Below are 20,445 nucleotides of genomic sequence, written 5' to 3'. Positions count from 1 at the left end.
CTAGCCCATTCCTCTGAGGCTTCTGACCCTGCCCATGGTAGAGCTGGAGGCCCAGAGATCCCCGCGGTCAGCGAGGGGTCAGCTCGGCAGGGATTGGGTTGTGCCTCCGCCCATGCCCAGCCTGTGCTGGGCATCCTGTCAGTGGAGGGCAGGCAGGTCCCAGCAGGGCGCCTCCCCGTCCTCAGCCCGTGTTGGGGTGTTCCCCTGCTGAGAGGCCCAAGCTGGCCAGGAGCATCAGCACTGACCTGGCCAGTTGAAGCCTGAGCTGCTCCCCCTCAGCCCTCGCATGGCGCTGCAGGGAGAGGCCCCGGTGCTCTGCTCCGACCTCTGCTCCAGGGCCCAGGCAGAGCCGCCAGGGACCCACCTCAGTGCCTTGGGCACTTAGCCCAAGGGCGGTTAGAGGGGGTGGGACCTGCCTTTCTTTTGTGCAGCTCTAGCTGTTGCTGGGAGAGGGGCCCTGAGGCCCACAGGTGAGCGCCCCACCCTCCCACCCCTTGGAGGGCGGACGGCTCCAGGGAGCTATTGTGGTGCCCAATCCAAGCTCTCCTCCCTCCCTCCCTCTCTCCTTTGTTTGCGTCCTTCCTTAGACCTGATGCACTGATTTTGTGTTTGTGGACTGTTTCTGGGTCTGTCCCCACTCCCAGTCTCCTAGGTCCCACAAGGACAGGAACTGCCTTGTTCACCATGGGGCCCCCAGCACTGCCCCAGTGCCTGCGACCCAGTGGACACTCAATAAAGAGAGTATACGCTTGGGGCCAACCCCGTGGCCCAGTGGTTAAGTTCACACGCTCAGCTTCGGCAGCCCAGGGTTCGGATCCTGGACACAGACCCAGTACTGCTCATCAAGCCATGCTGAGGCAGCAACCCACATGCCACAACTGGAAGGACCCACAACTAAAGAAAAAATATACGAACTATGCACTGGGGGGGGGGGGGGGGGCTTTGGGGAGAAAAACGAAAAATAAAATCTTTGAAAAAAAAAAAGACAGTATATGCTGAATGGTGAAGGCCAGGCCCTCGTTGCTTCAGGACTGTGCCCACTCGGCAGTGGAGCCAGTCCTTCCTGAGCAGGACTCACAGTCCGAACTCCCGGGAGACGAACATTTTAAATCAAGAGAAAGCACGACGCAGAGAAGGAATCGCTGTAGTCCACAGGTGAAGGCAGAGGGGAGGACAAAAAGTAAAACTCTGACCCGGAGCGCAAGGGCAGCAGCTGCCCCGTGGAGGGAGGAGCAGGCGCTCCTGTGAGCTCTCAGGAACCTGAGGCGGGGGAGGGGCTGTTGGCGATGCTGGGCCCGGGCTTCCTGGCCTTTAGCCATCTCATTAGCTCTTGGATCTACAAGTCAGCAACAGGGGTGCATGGTTGTGTCCCCCTGGGGTGACCCCTGCTGCATCTCTGTGAGTGTGGGTTCTGCGGCCAGGTGGTCTGAGTTAAAATCTTAGATTCAGTGCTCAACAGTCCTGTGACCTGGAGCAAGTTATTTAATCTTATCCATGCCTCAGTTTCCCCCACTGTAAAGTGAGAGTGCCACAGTCGCCTACATTGAATTACTACGTGTAGCCTTTAAACAGTGCCTGACACATGGTTAGCGTGCAATGAATTACTGCTGCCAGTTGTGATCATCATCCCTTATCTCAATCTCTTCACAACCACCCAGTGAGGACCATCCTCCACCATCCTCCACTTCAAAGGAAGGAGACTGAGGAACCAGCCCGGGGCGGTCATATTCCCAACATGTTCAGCGGAGTCCAGAACCAACTGTCTGACTGCGCAGGCTGAGCTTTCCCGCGCCCACAGCACCTCTCCCTGCCCACCGCCCCTCCCACCCAGGCACACAGAGTTAGAGACCCACACACAGTGTTCCTAGGGGCTTTATTTACAGGAGTAGAAGGGCCTGGCCCCCATCTGGGGCCTTGCTGGGCTATATACAGGGTCAGGGAGAGGGAGGTGGGGACACCGTCATTTAAATTACAAAAGAATGGGGCAGGCTCCTAGGTTCAGTCTGCGGTCATCCATTCACTGGAGGCCTCCACAGGGATCAGGGCTGAGGCTGCAGAGACAGGGGAGTTCGAGAGTCAGGGGTGGCTGGAACTTGGGGAAGCAGCAGGTCTGGGATGGCCGGAAAGGGAAGGGTGAGGCTACAGCCACCCATCCATCCAGGGGAAGCACCAGAGCCAGGGGACATGGGGGCAGGGCAGCGAGAAGCCGGGTAGAGCAGAGGCCGTACCTCAGGAAGTGCCCCCCTCACTTCCTTTTGAGGGAACCCTTGCTCTTCTCCTTGTCCGCTGACCGTTGCTTCTTCACCTTCTCCTCCTTCTTGTTCTTAGTGTGCACGTTCTCGTACACATCCTCCTTGTGTCTGCAGGTGGGGTGGGCAAGTGTGGGCAGTTGGTGCAGGTCAGGGGACAGTGCAGGACTACCCAGCACCAGCAGCCCCCTCTGGGCCACCCCATCTCACAGGTGAGCAAACTGAGGCCAGGAAAGCGAGGAGACCTGGTCACTGTCCTTACACTGGACTGGAAGCTCCTGTCTAGTCGGGCAGAGGATCCACCTCACACATTAGTAGAACACCAGTACCCAGCACAGGCCCCACGCAGAGGGCACTCAGGAAATACTTGTGAACACAGGGAGTAAGAACCAAGTTTGAACTTGAACCCAGGCCTCCCCAACAGCAGCGCTTGTCCTCTCTGGAGAGGAGGGTCGGGCGGGGAGGAGAAAGGGGCAGACTGGGAGACAGGAGGTAGGGTCACTCACTTGGAGGAGGTGCGAGAGGCCTTGGAATGGGCATTCTTCATGGCTGGGGGGTAGGTGATGTTCCCGTACTCTGACTCTCGGCCCTTCTGGGACTGTGGGCAGAGGTGCGATGGGAGAGTGGTGGTCCCAGCAGGACCAGGTGATGCCCCCTGCCTCCCCGCATCCCTGTCAGGCCCTGCTCTGCACACACCTGCATGACCTCCAGCTTCTTCTTGGTGGTTTCAATGAACTGGGCAATGGCCACGTAGATGAACTTGTACTGTGCCTCCGTCTGCACCATGCCCGAGCGCTGTGCCCGCACCATCTGGATCGTCTTCTGGATGTCGATGTCACAATCCAGCCCTGGGCAGGGACAGCAGTAGGACTTCAGGCCCAGGCAGAGGCGGACACCGGGGGAATGCCCACCCCCCCACCCTGGATGCCCCACAAGTAACCCTCACCCTTGGTGGAGATGCTCTCCATGAGCATATCGATGACAATGATGGTGCCTGTGCGGCCAATGCCTGCGCTGGGGAGAGAAGGGGGCACCATCAGAGGCCCAGTCCACACCTTTCCAGGAAGGGGGAGCCCCAGTGCTCAGCTCCAGCATGGGGCAGGGCATAAAGAAACTGAGGCTCCAGAGAGATGAGATAACATGCCCAGGGTCACTGGGCAGGCAAGCAAGGGGCAGAAGTTTGCCCAACTCTGCACTCATGTTCGCCACTTCAGCCAAGAGATTTGTGGTGAAGGACCTGGCTCTCGAGTGCTAAGACGCTGGTGCCCCCGGACATGTCCACCGTTTTCCTTCTTCCCAGCATCGTGCTCCTCCACTGCCAGCCTGATCCCTGACTCCTGGCTGGTGGCTGTGCCCCCCACCCCAGAATCTAGGACCCCCAGTCCCACCACTGTCCTGCCTGCTCCACAGGCACACTGGCCCCCCTGGTCCTCCCCTACACCCTTGGCCTGAGCCAGGGCTCCCCCAGCCCTTTGAGAGTTATATTTGGAGCTTCTCGCTGCACGGCTTCATTTCCCTTTTTCTTCAGACTCCGACGGCAGAGAAAGGGCAGCCCTTGAGACAGCGGGGCGCAGGGGCACTGAGGTCAGGAGTCTTGGAGGAGTAGCCGTAGGAAGTCTCCCTTCTTCCTGCACCCTCTGCCACCACCCCGGGGCAAACAGACCCGAGGAAGCTCAGAACAGAAGTTCCCACAGAGACCCCAGGCCCGCCCCCTCGGCTGGGCCTGCCAGGACAGTGCCCTGAGTGGTGCTGTCTAATTTCAAACCCAGATTGTCAAAAATAACCCCCACTCACCCACTTCCTTCCTGTCATGTCTAAATAAAGGCCATGGGGATTTCAAGAAGCGGGGAGGACAGCAGGAGGGTCGTCCTGAGCAATGGGCCTGCTCTGGAGGCAAACTCCTGAGACAGCACGTGGGACACCTCCAGAGTCAGCCCACCCAGCCCTGCCCCAGGACCAACAGTTGCTGGTGGGAAGAAGAAGGAAGTCTGAGGCCCTCTCAGCCAGGGGTCACATGGAGGGAAGAGGACAAAGCAGGTTCCCATTTCCCCACTCCCGCCTGATGCAAGTTAGTGAACCATGAGCAGCTCCCACTTCTTGTGGGTTTACTGTCTTCCAGGCACAGCGATAGGGTCTCATTTAGTCCTCACAACAACCTTGTGAGGTCCTGATTTTACAGATGAGGAATCTGAGGGTCAGGGAAATTAAGTAATTTGTCCAAGATCACACAGCCAGGGGGTGGAGGAGCTAGAATTGAAACCAGTGGCCTCTGTCCGGGACCCTGAGCCCTCTGCCTCCCATCCACCTAGGCCGGGCCAGCTGGGTGGGCCCATCTGCGGCACTCTGCCCCTCAGGCTTGATGGGAGCCCTGCTCCTCCTTGCTGACCCCCCACCTCCCCACCTTAGCAGGAACGGGGTCTCCTGATCATGAACATGAGGGTCTCCAGTGGAGCTGGTGATCCACGTGCCCCTCCTAAGGACATCACCCATCCCTACTCAACCCTGGGGCCAAGTTGAGGGCCACCGGCTGGGAAGGGAGAGACAGGGAGCAGCAGTGAAGAAGCGTAGCCCCCTGAGGGTTACAGACGGAATAAGAGAAGAGATGGGGAGCCACACTGACCCCAGACGGAAGGTGTTGGGGGCTGAGAAGAAACACAGGCTGAGAAGGCTCATATGAAAAAACAGGAGTGACCAGGACTTAAGTCTATTGTGAGCACCAGTTCAGGCTCACCCGCCGACCTGCTGGTGACCTGACAAGTTGCCAGGCCTCAGTTTCCTCAGCCATATTTGGCAGGGTTGGACTAGACGGTACATCCAGGGAAGTCTGTAAGGAACCCCCCAGGCACAGGATCAAACAGTGGGGTCCATCAAGCCAAGTTCCACCCATGGGTCTGGAGCCCTCAGGGAACCCAGAGGAGGCTGGAGGAGGGGCCGGGGCATTAAACGAGTTAATATGCAGATTGCTTATGACAGTGCACCGCACTTAGCAATTCACTTGCCAGCTACTATTTTTATTATTACTACTAATGTCATTATTATTTTTATTCTCACCTGCAATGCACGATGATGGGCCCTGCGTGAGGCAGACTTTCCTGCTGTTGGTTGATCCGGTCCAGGAAGCTGAGGACACCCCCAGGCTCGCTGGGGACCCCATGGTCAGGCCAGCTCAGGTACTGGTAGTGCCAGATCTCCCGAACCAGGTCCCCCTGGGCCGAAAACACAGGTCAGTGCCCCTGCTCCCACACATCCCCCATCCTACCCAACCAGACAAGAGAACAGGTCTAAGGAGTGGCCCTGGGAGTAGGGCAGGGGTGGGAGACACTCACATTGTCCAGCGGGGAGACGTGTAAGGTGCGGAGTTTGTACTCAGCTGTGTCGTGTTCCCCACAGTTGGTTACAGCGTAGGGTCCATACACACGCTGAGAGCCCACCTCTGGCCAGTAGGGGACACATTTGTTCTGAAAAGGGAGGGCGGAGGTGAGGAACGAGGCACAGGAGCCAGCTCGAGCCGTCTAGGCCTGTGGTAGGCCCTGAGTCCCTGGTGCTGGCCCAGTCAACATTTGTTGAATGAATGCATGAAATGGCCGAGAGTCAAAGACTTAGGATCTGGGTCTTTGCTCAGCCACCAAGTGGTAAGACCTGACCAGCCCTTTCACCTTAGAATTCATTCAACAAACATCGGCTGGCGCACGCATAGGACCTGAAGCTGTGCAAGCCAGGCTAGAGTTACAAACACCTCAGATGCAGTCTGTGCTTCTGTGCCTCTAGCAGCTCAGAGAGAGAGAGGGAATGGGGAGACAGAAAGCTGCTCAGGGGCACATGGAAGGAGAGGCTAATTCTCCCTCTCAGTTATGGAAGAAAGCAGAGAAGGCTTCCCAGAGGAGGCAGCATTTATTTGAGCTGGGTCTTCGAAAGCGAGGAGTCTGTCAAGCAGAGATAATGGGGAGAGAGGACGTCATTTCCTAGCAGAAAATGAGCTTGTGCAGAGGAAGGGAAACCTGAAAGATCCTGGCACGCTGGAGGCAGCGAGTGTAGCAGGGAAGCCATCAGGCCTTGAGTGCCAGGTCTTCGAGTGTGACTGTGCTGAAGGCATCTGGGAGCACTGAAGGGTTTACTGAGAGGATGTAGGGTGTGCTTTGGCCGGAATCACTTTGACCCCAGGGCTGAGGGTGCTGTAGAAGGGGCAGGCTCCAGGCAGGGAGACCCGCTGGGCAGTGGGTGCGGGCGAGGGCAGGCTCCAGAGAGATTTTTGAGGCAGAGAGGACAGGACAGGCTGCTGCCTGGATGGGGACAGGCAGGGAGGGGCAGGAGGAACGTGTGCTTCGGCGCGCTTTAAGGAAGGAGGCCCATTTCAAACCTGGGTCTGGTGGTCAGGAGAGCCCAAAGTGGGGAACCTCAGTGTGGATCCGAGACTTCGTCTCTGTGCCTCAGTTTCCCACCAAGATTTGGACCCTTGGCCTGTGAGGTGACTTTCTGTGCTGGTGTCCAAATTTTCCGTTTTAATGGTGGTGGACAACAAGTACTGGGGAGGATATGGGGATCACGGGGCAGCGTGGGGCTGGGCCCTACCCGGCCTTTCTCCACCTCTCTGGTGGTCATGACGATGACACGAGTGTTCTCCTGCCAGACCATCTGCCAGAAGTCATTGACCGTGGCCTCCAGGCAGCCCTGGCTGGCAATGTAGGTCTTAGCGTTCTCATCAGGGCCTAGCAGCTGGTTCTGGATGCAAGTGCAGAGAGACACACACCAGGACGGTGAGCACCTTAGCCCCAGACACGCCCTGCACACCCCCTCCAAGGTGTCAGGTAGACCCGATACCCCCCTGAGATGGGGAATCCCTGGGTCCCAGCCTCTCCTCCATGTGACTGGTGGGCGCCACTGACCTTGACGTAGTTGGCATTGATGTAGTCTGACCCAGGGATGTTACTGTCACGTCCCTGAAGGATCACTCGGCTGTGGTCGACTGGGAGTGGGCAGAGGAAGCAAGAAGGGCCTGGGTCAGCCGGGAAGTCACCAGCCCTGGCTCAGACCCTTCCTGAGCCCACAAGCCATTCTTGTCTCAGAAGCCATGAGGCTCAGAGCACTGCCGGTGGGCAGGGGTGGGGGGTCTGTATGGGGTAGGGGACGGGGATCTCTGAGGAAGGAGGGGGTGGGTTGGGGTGGGGGAGGCCCCACTGGGAGAGGCTTTTCGGAGGGAGGAGGCTCTGTTGTGTGGGTGGGGAGGTGGGCCCCCCTGAGCTGGGGGTAGAGACCTACGAGACGGGGTGGGGCGGGGGGTGGTTGGCTGGGAGAAATGGAGTCTCCTGGGTGAATGGAGGCTGCCTGGGAAGGGGGAGGGATGGAGGCTGCGGTGTAGGGCACTTACACGGGAGAATGTTCTTGTAGCGGTTCTTGCTCTTGTTCTCTGGCCGCTGCCCTTCCAGCCGCTGGTGTAAGTTCTTCACCTCCTGCTTCTGCAGGCTCTGAGGGGCGAGAGGGGGGAAATGAAGCACCAGCCCCCAGATGGAGACGGGCATTCACGGGTGAAGATAACGTGGCACAGATCAGTATAAGGGGTGGTAGAGAGGGCATGGGGTCTGCCTGGGACCCGATGCCGGTCGCCCTGCTGGTCCCCATTACTCACCTCAAACTCCTCCCAGAAGCCAGCCTTGGCTGTGTCCTCGGACTCCTGCTTCTTGTTCAGTTCCAAGACCCGGTTCTCGATATCAGCCGCATTCACCCGCGTGGCGTAGTATGGCTGGGGTGGGAGAGGGCGAGGGTTAGCAAGTTGAGCTCCCAGAAGCTCATGTGTCCGGGGGGTTGCTCAGGGGAAAGAAGGAGGCACCCAGGCCCACCCTTCACCTGCCGCAGGTAGACGAAAGCGCCCGAGGCCTCCTCGATCCCCGTCTTCTTGAAATGCTCTACCAGGTCCGTGAGGCTGTCAAAGGTCTCCGAGCCACCCACTGTGTAGCGTCCACCCTGAGGAGTGCCAAGTCAGGCCACCCACAGGATACAAGTCTCCCTCCCTGGACCCCTAGCCTTGGACCAAAGCCCAGGCTGACCCTCCCCAGCACCCAGGCTGTGGGCATGGACGGGAGCCCCAGCAGGACGCCCCCCGCCCCCACACTGTCCAGCTGCCTTACCTCGCACATGACCTTGATATGGGTGACTCTGAGTGGGGAGCCTGGGCCAGCCTTGGGCTGGTCACTGAGCACAGACAGCACAAAATCTCCAGGCTGGCTGAGACTCTCACGCACGAGAAACGTCCAGGGCTCACCCTTGGCCTGAAGCAGCGTCTCTGCCTGCCCCCCAGACATGTGCCCGTGGTACCACCTGGAGAAGGCAGCAACGGGGTCCATGAGACCTTGGCCAAGGGGCAGGCCCTGAGCAGAGACATTCACAGAGGGAGCAGGGAAACTGAGTACCTACGATGTGCCAGGGACTGCGCCAGATGCTTTCAAGTCCACCAGCCTATTTAGGTCCATTCCTCTCACAGAACTCTGAGAGGTAGGTACTATCCCCCCTTTACAGATGAGGAAACTGAGGCTGGGCGATTACACGCTGGCCCAAGGCCTTTGCTGATAAGAAGCAGGCCTCAGGAGTTGTAACCAGGCCCACCTCTGAAAGTTACGTCAAAGGCAGAAAGGCAGACCATATCAAGAATGCCTAGAGGGGAGAACCAAGCCAAGGTCTCCATGAAGGACAGGGCCAGGCTTAGGAACGAAAACAGCACCAAGAGAAATGCAGACAGAAGCCAGGCCACAGAGAGCGACGGAGCTGGGGAAAGACGGAAGTCACAGGGAGGCTGCTGGGGAGAACTACCCAGGGTGGTAGGGAAGACAGACGACCCCACTGGAGAAAGAGCGGTTTGGAGGGCTCTGGGGTACCCAGCATGACATCACTGAAGGGGAGGCAGGGGCTCAGAGGGGCTGAGAGGGGCTCAAGGGGCAGAAAGCAGAACTAGGACCTTTCCCCAAAGCACACCCCCTTCCCAGGAGGAAACTGTAGCCCCACAATGCCCAGCCCCACAGGAAACCACGTGATGGAAAAAACACAAAACTCCTTCTGGGGAGAGAGTGAGAAGTGAGGTTGTGAGGTTTCCTCAGCCCAGGGACCAGGGGAGGGGGGGCATTTTCCAACCGCAGGGATGGGGGAAGGAGGGAGGGGGCCAGCCTGTCCCGCCCCATCTCACTCATACCCAGAAGAGACCTCAAGACCTCCAGAGTCCCCTGCCCTGTCCAGGAGCCCCCTGGGCCACCCCCTCCCACCTCTCAGGATAGGCCGGGGCCCATGGGCAATGGGGAGGGGGCTAACCCTCTGCCCCCAGGCCCCAGGATGAGGAAGTTTCCATGCAAATGTCAGGCTGACCACAGGCAGAGAGCTAGCCATTGAGGGGACAAATGCAAATTCCTCAGGGGAGGAGGGGCAGCAGCCAGGCAGGGAGCACAAAGGGAGGATGGTGAAAGGGCCTCCAGGTACCCACCCTTGGCTGGGAGGCAGGGCGGTGCGGGGGGGGGGGGGGGCGGCCCAGGGGGGGGACCCAGGTGTCCTGGCTGGGTCACCGAAAGGCCTCTTAGAGACAGCTTCCCTGGGCTCCATCCCCTCTCTCCTTGACCCCCAGCTCTGCTCTTCTCCTGCTCTTCCAAGCAATTTGAACCAGGCCTCAGGCTGCTCCCCAGGGGCTCTGCTCGGCTCCTCCTTCCCTATTCTCCTCCATCCACAGCCTACTGCTTCTCTATGGTCTCAGTCAACCCATCACCCTCCAGCAGAGCAGATTCAGCTGCAGGAAAGGAGGGAGAGAGGACGCCAGGCGAATGAGAGGGTCTGGGTCGCAAAGCCCTGAGTGCGCAGAGGGACAGGGCAAGAAAGCACTAAGAAAGGACACCATGAGCAGAGCCATCAAGCCTGGGCTTCGCTCCTACAAGAGGTGCTTCAAAGGAAGTGGATCAGCGGCTTCATGTTGGCTGGAAAGAGGTCTCCAGTGGTGGCCACACAGCTTCTACCTCAGCCTCACCCAGTTCTAAGTTTTAATCTTGGCTTGAACAAAAGTATTGAGGCAAGTTGGGAGGAATGCACCTCAGAAAGACGGAAAACAGACAGAATCAGGTTCAGAATCATTTCAACAATCAAGATACTAATTCAGGACAAGAGCGAGCTGGCTTGGCCCCAGGAGTGTAGAAAAAGGCCCTGGAGTTATTCAGCCGCCCTTCACCTTAACTAGAGCTGTCATTGAGATGCCACCCTGAAAGCTGAATGTTCGGGGCTCCCCACCCCCCGCCCAGGCTTTAAGGAGACCACATGGAGAGTAGCCAGCCCAGTTCTGGGGACCATATCTTTGGAGCCAAAGAGACAGGAGGGGAAATGTTTTGAGTATTACCCTGCGCCCGGATACTGGGCCCCTTACACATGCGACCACATCGCACAGTTTTCAATGATCCGTGTTCTAGTTCAGGGACAGGTCAGGCTCTACCCAGCCCCAAAAGGCAGACCATCCTCACTGGGTTGCTGAGATAAGGCATAAAGTGTTCTCATCAATGTTATTCCCTCTGTTCCTCCTCCACACCAGCCTCTCTGTATTAACCTGTACTCGGGCAGGGAATAGTTATAGGAAGGCAGACTCAGTTCCATAGAAGGAAGAAGAGCTTTCTAACAACAGAGCTGGGCTGCTATCAGACACAGTCACTAGCAGGGCCTGGGTTGCCAGCTGATAGGAACCCTGGAGAAGGCCAAGGTGACCTTCTCTTGCTTCCTCAGGGGTTGATGGAAAGGGATGGGAGGTTAGTCCCCTGAGACACAGGCCCCAGGGTCACATGGAGGAAAGAGACCCGCATAGCCCTGGAAAGGAGCGGGGATGAGAAAGCACGGACAGTGCAGGGTGCAGGCCAGCCCATCTCTGCGTGGGGGGGGCCAGGGTGTGAAGGTCCTCACCTCTCACTGGTGGGGTCAGAGCAGTTAAGCGGGTACTTGAGGTGGATGATGGTGCCATCACGGTCCTGCAGGACGCCCTGCTGCTGCGTGTAGTACTCCACCAGCTCTGTCAGCGTTGCAAACTTCTCCCCTCCATACAGGTCGTAGAAATCCCCTGAGTTCTGGATCCGAATATGGGTCACCTGATCCCCTACCCTGCAGGGCACCAGGCGGTGAGGCCAGTGGGTGCAGGAGTGGGGGTGGGGATGGGTGGGGGATGGGCCGAGGTCCTGAGTATGGGCACACACAGGGATGGGGTGGACGCAGACACGGGCAGGGGACATGCTGGGGCTGGGGCCGGGAAGTTGGCACTGCCATGAGGGAACCGGAGATGAGCTGCCAAAATACTGGCCCTGGCAGGAGTTGGAGGCCACCTACCTGACGGAGAGGGAGAAGTCGCCCTGGTTCTTGCGGCTGGGCCGAGCCAGGAAGCTCCCGTGCACGCCTCGGCCCTTGAGCAGGGTCTCTGCATCCAGCCCACTGAGGTCTCGGTGAAACCACCTGGGAGGCCGGCCGGGAGGGCAGTAAGGAGAGGGCCCGCGGGCCCCAGGACACCCTTGTCTCCTGCCTACCGTGGGTCCCAGGCCCTTACCTCACCATCCTGGGGGCTCCACGAGAGGAAGGGGTACAGGGAATGAGGTGGTACCAGCGGGTCCGGGTGGTGGCGAACTCTAGGGCTGAGCCTCCAGCACAGCTCTCAGCTCTCAGCTCCCAGGCCGCCTCACCACCCGGCGGTCCTGGTTCTGGGGCTGCCACTCCACTGGCCTGGGGCACCCGGCAGGGCGGGGACAGGAAGGGGCGCGGCCGACCCCTTGGGGGAACTCACTTGTACTTCTCGTTTTAGAGCAGAGCGAAGAGAAGCAGAGAGGGATGGCAGTGGGGGTGGGGACGGGGTGCACTTTCCACACACCTGCCCACCGCCAAAGGCTTCAGGAGCATGACCCTCCGCAAATGTGACAACACACGAAATAAGGCCACACTTGTGCCTTGCACCCTCCAGGCGAGGAGCACCCTCACGCTTCACACACGTGAACCCACACAGTCACATGTCGCCTCTTCCTCCTCCTGTAGCTGCTTCCACACAGCCTTCCCTGGTCCAAGCTAATAATAATGGGGGTGACGACTGTCATTTGATGGAGTCACACAGGCATAAGGTCGTTTACGTGCCTTGTCTGATTTGTTCCTCAGACAGCCCTGTGGAGCAAGTGCTGTCTTTATCCTCATTTCACAGACAAGGAACCTGAGGCTCATGGAGGGTAGGGAAGTTGCCCGAGGTCACCCAGTCAGTAAGTGGCAGTGCAGGGATGCAAACCCGGACGGTCTGGTTCGGAAGCCCGTGATTTTAGCGACCACATGCCAGCCCTCGGGGCTTCGAGGACAGAGGTTGGGCGACTCCTGGGCCACTGGGGCTGCAATGGGACGGGAAGAATCCTAATAGCCAAGGCCGCGCACATGCTGGCAAAGGGAGCGGCGCCCTCGCCTCTGCTGACACACACGTCTGAAGAGGTGCCACTGGGACGGAGGGCTGGACGTGACCCCTGCACAGCCCTGTCAAAGGCGCACTTTTCTACTTCTTGTCCCTAGGGCCTTGCTGCACCCTGCCCTAACCATGTAGTTAGTCGGAACCAAAGAACAGAATGGGAGGGGGAGCAGATGAGGGTGGAGCCGCCAGCCCCCGCCCTGGGGTTGGCCCACCTGTGCCTGACCTGTAGGTTCTTGCCGAGTGGGTCTGGTGTGAGTCAGCCAGAGCTCAGGGATGACCAGGGGCCTGGCTCCTGGGAGAGGCTGGGGGCCAAGGTCTCTGCCATGACTGATATTCTCAGGGCTGGTTGACCTTGAGAGGCCCTAAACACTAAAAGCTTATGATGCTGCCTGTGTGTCATTCCAAATACAGCACAAACACCGCCAAGCCAAAACAAGAATAGAGAAGCCCAAGCAAGGGTTCATAAGAAACTCCCATTAGGAGCTTCGCCTAGAAGGGAGGCAGGGGTTGGGGGGCCGGAGGAGAGGGCTGAGAGGGAGGTTTACTTCTCCCTCATGCCTTTGTGAATGTTGTAGCACGAGCATGATTACATTTATAAAAGTTAATAAACTGACTGGGAGACGGCAATTTCTGGGAAACTTCTGGGGCGTTGGGACTGCTCTACATCTTTTTTTTTTATTGAGTTAATGATAGGTTACAATCTTGTTAAATTTCAGTTGTACATTATTGTCTGTCAGTCGTGTTGTAGGTGCACCCCTTCACCCTTTGTGCCCACCCCCCACCCCACCTTTCCCCTGGTAGCCACTAATCTGTTCTCTTGTCCACATGTTTAAATTCCTCATATGAGTGGAGTGATACAGAGATTGTCCTTCTCTAGCTGGCTTATTTCACTTAACATAATTCCCTCAACGTCCATCCATGTTGCTGCAAATGGGATGACTTTGTTCTGTTTTACAGCTGAGTAGTATTTCGTTGTGTATATCTACCACATCTTTATCCAATCATCAGTTGCTGGGCACTTAAGTTGCTTCCACATCTTGGCTATTGTAAATAATGCTGCAATGAACATTGGGGTGCATGGGACTTTTGGAATTGCTGACTTCAAGCTCTTTGGATAGATACCCAGTAGTGGAATGGCTGGATCATAAGGTATTTCTATTTTTAATTTTTTGAAGAATCTCCATACTGTTTTCCATAGTGGCTGCACCAGTTTGCATTCTCACCAGCAGTGCATGAGGGTTCCTTTTTCTCCACAACCTCTCCAACATTTGTTACTATTAGTTTTAGATATTTTTGCCATTCTAATGGGTGTAAGGTGATATCTTAGTGTAGTTTTGATTTGCATTTCCCTGATGATCAGCGATGATGAGCATCTTTTCATGTGTCTATTGGCCATTCAGTATATCTTCTTTGGAGAAATGTCTGTTCATGTCTCCTGCCCATTTTCTGATCGGGTTGTTTGATTTTTTTGTTGTTGAGTTGTGTGAGTTCTTTATATATTATGGATATTAAGCCTTTGTCAAATATATGACTTGCAAATATTTTTTCCCAGTTAGTGGGTTGTTTTTTTGTTTCAATCCTGTTTTCATTTGCCTTGAAGAAGCTCTTTAGTCTGATGAAGTCGCATTTGTATATTCTTTCTATTGTTTCCCTTCTCTGAGAAGACATGGTGTCCGGGGACCGCTCTACATCTTGATCTTGGCAGTGTATGCACGAGTATGTATAAATAGGACGTTCCTCGGGCTGTATGCTTAATATTCATGCACCTTATGTATGCTATACCTCAATTAAAAATGAGGAGAAATGGGGCAGGCCCAGCGGCGCAGCGGTTAAGTGCGCACGTTTGGTTCGGATCCCGGGTGCGGACATGGCACAGCTTGGCACACCATGCTGTGGCAGGCGTCCCACATAGAAAGTAGAGAAAGATGGGCACGGATGTTAGCTCAGGGCCAGTCTTCCTCAGCGAAAAGAGGAGAATCGGCAGCAGTTAGCTCAGGGCTAATCTTCCTCCAAAAAAAAAAAAATGAAGAGAAAAAATAACAAAGTGCTAAAGCCCAGCAGAAGTCTCTTTTTCCTGTGATGTCTACTGTATCCTTTTTTGAAACATCAAACATCAATTTTCCCCCCTAAAAAGAGCCTATTCCCTCACCCCGCTTTCTGGTGCCCTGGGGAACTTGCTTGCTCTGTTTTTTGCAGGGTCTAACACTGACCACCCCTGCAGTCTCGGACGGCCACCCTGAAGGACCAAGAGCAACTCACAGCAAGGGCAGGCACAGCGTCTACACCATCAGCCCCGCTGCAGGGCCGGCCACTGCCGGTCTTACTCGCCTCCAAATGTTCAAAGCTGAGCAAGTGTTTCTCCCAGAGTATGTGTCCGATAAACAAGCTCATTAATACCCATTCACACATGTGGTCACAAGTCCAGCCTCCTGGCCCTACACTTGCACACCCTGCTTGTCACCTACAGATGAGTATACACACACACACAAGCATCCACTTACGCACATGGTCCCACCACATGCACCTCATCATCCATCCCCATCTACACACATACCTGGTCCGGTGCAAACACCCACACATGTTCACACCATCCTGACCACACATGAAGCTGCAGGCCTGCGCTCGGCACTAAACACCGCTGCACTCTCCTTCCGGGGTTTAAACCCACTTGGTGGGAAGAAACTAACCAGGCACCCAGAAAGTCCTGAAACACGGAAGAGGCAGAAATTTCTCTGAAGCCAAGATGTCAGGCCAGAAGACAGACAGACAGACACTAGGATAAGATGTACAGCCTCTGCTGTCCTTGGCAGGAAAATAAATCACAACCACCTCCCTACCCCGGCAGAAGTGGGGTTTGCAGAACACTTGAACACACACAACCCCATCTGGGCCTCAGACACCCCTGTGATGTGGGAATTATTTTTCCCATTTTTTTCAAGGGAGGAAAACGGGCTCAAGGAGGCCGAGAGTTACAAAAGAAGTACCTAATAACTCAGGAGAGAAAATTATTCACTTGGGAAGTAGGGTTGAGACTGAGACGGACAGTGATGCAGAAAGACAGGTGGTCTGCAAGAGCAAAGTGAAATAATCTCTAGAAAGTTATGAACTTTCCTAGCCTCAGTGTTCCCACCGGATAAATGCACTTAACAGTATTTCCCAAACACTGATGTAAAAAGCTAATATGTAGTAGGGTTTTATGCCAGCAGCTTTTACCTTACATTATTAATCCACATGCCAACCCTATTTAGTCGGACTTATTTACCCCAATTTTAGAAACAAAAACTAAGACTCAGAGAAGTTAAGGAACTTGCACAAGGTCACAAGTGAGTGGGAAGGTGGACAAACCAAGGCTGTCTGACGCCAGAGACTATTGCCATCTCCGCCACACCAACCACACTGCCGGAGGCTTGGTCGGGGGGGCACCGCACAGCCCACAGTGGAGCGGAGGGGCCGGTGTTCCTGCAGAGGCAGCCTCTGCAAAGGCACCGAGCTGGCAGGCACAGGGTCCACGTGAGCCGTGCTGGGGTGTGAGCAGAGAAGAGTGGCTGGAGCAGCTCAGAGAGGCTGGACCTGCTGCAGAGGGTTTTATGAGGCCAGGCTGAAGAACCAAGGAAGGATTCTGCACCAGGAGAAGCCTCGCCAGCCACCTGGTAGGAAAACAGCTGTGGCAGGAGTGTGGGAAGGATGAGGGCCAGAAGACTCAAATAGAGCCCTGTCACAGGGCTAACTGTGATGTGTGCCCTGGGGGAGGCGGTGGAAAGCGGAAGGGCAGACTTGAGTGTGAGAAGTAAGACCCAGCAGGACTTGAGAGGACCAACCCACAAACACCAACACCCCAAGAGGGTCTTCACTATAAGATCCAAACTGCAACAAGGCTTAACCTGCCTGGCCCTGCTCCCTCTCCACTGGTTTACTCTGCAGCAGGCACTGTCCTTGTCTCATTTGTTCCCACCACAGGGCCTTTGCACTCGCCATTCCCTCTGACCAGGGGCTTGACTCTCATTACCACATGGCTGGCTCTTTCTCATCATCCAGGTCTCAGCTCACGCACCACCTCCTCAGGAAACCCCTCCCTGACCCCTCCAGCAAGTGATGCCAGTGGCACCCTGTCACTTGCTAGCACATGAAACTGTTTTGTTTTCTGTGTAACACTTCTGAGAATTTATTGATTGGGTTCTTTGTGTAGTCCGTCACTGCCACTGGAATGAAGCTCCATGAAAGCAAGAACCATGCCCATCTTGTTTGCAACAGCATTGTCAGCACCTTAGAAGGTACCCGGCCTATAACAGACGCTCAGTGTGTATGTGTTGAATGAATGATGCAGGGGAGGGGAAGGGAAGGGAAGCTGAGAGAAAGTGGAACAGAGGCCAGATGTTGGGAAGTTGGGTGGGAACAGAGAGCTGTCTCAGGTTTGCACTTCAGACATCATGTTTCAGGTGATGTGAGTTACCCAGGGGTCAGGTCCTAAGCAGACGGCAGAAGCAGGGTCCAGAGGCCAGAGAGAGCAATGCAATGGTGAGAATAAATACACGTTTGACAGGGGAAAGTCCTATTGCAAAGGGGGGAGCAGGACAGAGAGGCAAGAGCCTGGGGTCCTCTCATCTTGGGGGAAGCGGCAGTAGGACAGGAAGCCGACCCAGGGCAGGGGGCAGCCGCAGACTGCACTCATCGTCTCACACCTGTTAGGAGTGAGCATGAACCCTACCCCTCCTCCCAAAGTAACAGGAGACGGTAGCACCCAGGTGGAGCAGGGGACTTACCCACAGGACAGCATCTCCCCAGAGGGATGGGGGAGTCGAAGGCAGAGGGCCACAAGGGGCGGGGCAAAGCCAGGGGCACAGCTGTGCACAGTGGCCCCAACCAGGTGAGGAAGAACGCTCAGAACTCAGCCACTTCCTCCACGATGCTGCCCGCTAGGCCAACGGCAAGCCCCTGGACTAATGCTCCCCGGAAAAGGGACAGGTGGAGCGGGACTGGCCCCACACCGCCCACAGCAGCCTGCTTCTCCCTCCAGCCCGATCGGAGTCCAGGGCCTGCTTGCCTGTCCTAGGCCTCCCTCCCTTGGGATGGGAGGAGCCACCTGGAGCTCCACCTGGCACTCAAGCTGACCAAGGGCGGGCGGGTGGGGGCAAGGACCAGGAAGTAACCCTGGCCAAGGGAACACCAACCAATGGGGAGTCTCTTGGTGCACAGAAGCCAATGGGCCTCAGGAAAAGCCGGGAAGCCCCACTCCTCAGAGGAGGTGCCGCCTGTGTAGACACACCCACCTAGGGTGCTGAGGGGCTGGCCCATCCTCCCACTCTGCCCTGGAGCGGAGCTGAGCCCAGAAGCACAGGAAGGACCTGGACAGGGAAATGGAGCAGCCTGGAATGGCAAAGGGAATCTGGGGCCAGGAGGTGGGGGTTGTTGTCAGGGTCACAAAATACTGACGCAAAGGCTAAGTCACAGGCACGTTTATTATCCTCTGGAACACCAACATGTTCCCTTCCCAGGTAGTGTCACAGGGGAGGGCCATGCCTCAGGAGGCGGCCACGCTGCCGCCTGAAGCAGGCCCGTGGGGCGGCAGTGTCATAGGCGGCAGGAACAGTGCCTTCAGCTTGCCTGACAGGCTGGCAATCTCAGGATCCTGAGCTTCGTAAGACTTGACCAAGCGGGCAAACTTGAGGACACCTGCAAGGGAGAGTGGAGCGTCAACCCACATCCCCAGGGGACAGGCATGCCCAAGATGGCAGGAGGGAGCAGCCTTAGCATGAGTCACTGGCTGCTCCTCTTCTGGCCAGGTAGCTGTCTGCAAAACACAAGACACATGCAGGTCTCTGCCCGGCGTGGGCTGCATCAACCACTTCCTGGTCTACACCAGGCACAACTGCATGGGATGCAGTGAATGAAAATAACCCAAGCAGTGTGCTTCTCACCCTCAGGTGAACCATTTTAGCAATTTAGCCTCAAGAACCCAAGGTATGAACACCCATGAGATCCCAAGTCCATCACCAGAACACAGGCCAGCCCTGGGCCAGCTGGGCTGAGTCAATAAACACCCTTGGGGAACACCATGATCTTATCAAGGGAATTGAACTGCTGACCCTCAAACAGAGATTAGCTGAAACACCTTGGAGGGGCTGCAGAAGCATGCTGTCATGTAGACATCTCACTAAAAGCTCTCAGAAGGGGGTTCAAGTCCAGCTCTGTTGAGACCTCGGGCCCTTAGTTTACTGCTAGAGTCTGCTTCCTCATGCTAACGTGGGATAACCATATCATCACTAACGTTAACGACAAAATGCACTTAGGCTTCTCCGGGTACAAGTTCAGAGCAGACCCTGGGCTCTGAGCGCCAACAGTCAGATTGTGACTGCCGCCGTGTGGTGAGAAAGAGGACGACCGCTCAGGGACCCAACGGATCCAGCGCCCTCTCCCTGCCCCCCGTCCGACCCACCTTCCCCGTCGCAGCTGAAGCCATAGGCTTTGATAACCTCCTGCTGAATCTGCGTGGCCACAGGCAGCACAAATTGCAGCATCTTGCCCATGTCGTTGCATGCGTTGTCCCGAGCCTCGTCCATGCGCACGGCATTCTCTGGGGCCGAGAACGCCTGGATCACCTCGGCCAGGACCACTGTGCCGCAGATGCATCCCAGGGAGCCGTCCGGGGTAGGCGTCGGAGCATGGCCAGCGGGCCCAGCCAAAGGCGCAGAGAAGAGGGCAGGGGGTTAATTATTGCACTGAAGCCGTAGTAACCCGAAAAATTTGGCCCCCACATCCCTCGCCCTAGTGGGCAAGGACCGTTCTTGGAGGAGAAAGGACGGGCACTCCGCGCCCCCGTTCCCCGGCGATGCAACCACATCTCCCGCTTCCTGTCCTCCGCCCGCACCCTCCTCAGGCAGGCAGCCGGCCCACCCCGTGACCAGGATGCTTCTCACCCTTGGCCTGTTCGGCGCTCAGGGCCGCAGGTTGGGCCGAGGAGGACGCCATACAGCAACAAAACACGCACGTGCGGCGGAACCAAGGGAGCGTTCACAAGGAAAGAGCCGTCTCCTAGAGCGGCCCTGAGACCGAGCGGGAATCAGAAGGGAAGCGCATCAGCCAAAACCGGAAGCCTGTCGGCGTAGTCCTCGCTGTCCGACTCAGACTCGCCGGGAACGAAAACACTTCGGGAAAAACACACCGAAAAAAAAAAAACACACCCCCCACAACGCTCCCCACAGTGAAACCTCAATGTTTCTGTCGTTGACAACGGCGTGCGGGGGCCTTCCGGAAAAAACCGGAAGACCTACTAGACAAATTCTAAAAGAGCTGTAACACTGTAGGTAACAGTCCGGGGAGAAGGCGGGGCGGCCAGGAACTCCACTATCGGTGAGGGTGAGCTCAGAGCGGAGTTTTTCTAATTCCTATTGTATAAACAACGAGGCAGGCACACTGTAATTTTCAGAAGGCAAGACAGTATTCTAAAGAACTTGCTCATATTCATTTCTAGAGTTCGCGAACATTTGTTGCAAGTCTATGCAAATGAGCTCGATGCTGATTGGCTGAGAAGGAAGCCAGTCATACCCTTTTAGTTTTTAACAACGCAGACTGATTCGCGGCAATAAAAGCTTGGAGCTGAAGTAGCTCTGACGCTTTCCTAGAAGGGCCTTGTAGCGGGTGTTCGCTGCAGCGTTACGCCCTCTAATTTCTTTTCTCTTCTAGGCTTGAAATTGTCACTCGCACCCTCCTCAGACCATGGGGTTGCAATCGCTTTAACCCACTGAAACTACAGCCCCTGCCCCTCCGCTT

General features: G+C 56.4%; 2 protein-coding genes and 1 non-coding gene across 5 annotated transcripts; all 3 read right to left on the bottom strand.

Moving 5' to 3' along the window:
* Positions 1-1,856: 1,856 nt before the first annotated feature.
* On the bottom strand, positions 1,857-17,832 carry PTPN6 (protein tyrosine phosphatase non-receptor type 6). 2 transcript variants are annotated; one of them, XM_070620605.1, is made up of 16 exons: positions 17,439-17,832; positions 11,574-11,696; positions 11,157-11,351; positions 8,372-8,561; positions 8,091-8,207; positions 7,873-7,986; positions 7,615-7,711; positions 7,133-7,212; positions 6,819-6,968; positions 5,576-5,707; positions 5,301-5,455; positions 3,196-3,263; positions 2,946-3,097; positions 2,756-2,847; positions 2,229-2,360; positions 1,857-2,051 (listed from the first exon to the last, which is right to left on the bottom strand). In XM_070620605.1, exons 1-15 carry the CDS (start codon positions 17,450-17,452, stop codon positions 2,246-2,248), a joined length of 1,794 nt encoding a protein of 597 aa, XP_070476706.1. In that variant the 5' UTR covers positions 17,453-17,832; the 3' UTR covers positions 1,857-2,051; positions 2,229-2,245. The 2 variants fall into 2 exon arrangements, with proteins under 2 accessions (XP_070476706.1, XP_070476707.1); XM_070620606.1 differs by lacking the exon at positions 17,439-17,832 and adding an exon at positions 11,788-12,604.
* A 284-nt stretch (positions 17,833-18,116) lies between these two features.
* On the bottom strand, positions 18,117-20,432 carry C5H12orf57 (chromosome 5 C12orf57 homolog). 2 transcript variants are annotated; one of them, XM_008513996.2, is made up of 4 exons: positions 19,884-20,138; positions 19,593-19,718; positions 19,112-19,288; positions 18,117-18,348 (listed from the first exon to the last, which is right to left on the bottom strand). In XM_008513996.2, exons 2-4 carry the CDS (start codon positions 19,642-19,644, stop codon positions 18,197-18,199), a joined length of 381 nt encoding a protein of 126 aa, XP_008512218.1. In that variant the 5' UTR covers positions 19,645-19,718; positions 19,884-20,138; the 3' UTR covers positions 18,117-18,196. The 2 variants fall into 2 exon arrangements, with proteins under 2 accessions (XP_008512218.1, XP_008512217.1); XM_008513995.2 differs by having other exon boundaries at positions 19,593-20,432.
* Positions 19,915-19,976, bottom strand: LOC139083720 (U7 small nuclear RNA). Its single transcript, XR_011540628.1, has one exon. It is a non-coding gene; the product is annotated as a U7 small nuclear RNA (small nuclear RNA).
* Positions 20,433-20,445: the final 13 nt, after the last annotated feature.

Source organism: Equus przewalskii, chromosome 5 (assembly GCF_037783145.1).
Source record: "Equus przewalskii isolate Varuska chromosome 5, EquPr2, whole genome shotgun sequence".
NCBI classification, from domain to species: domain Eukaryota; kingdom Metazoa; phylum Chordata; class Mammalia; order Perissodactyla; family Equidae; genus Equus; species Equus przewalskii.
This window is presented reverse-complemented; position numbering and strand designations above follow the sequence as displayed.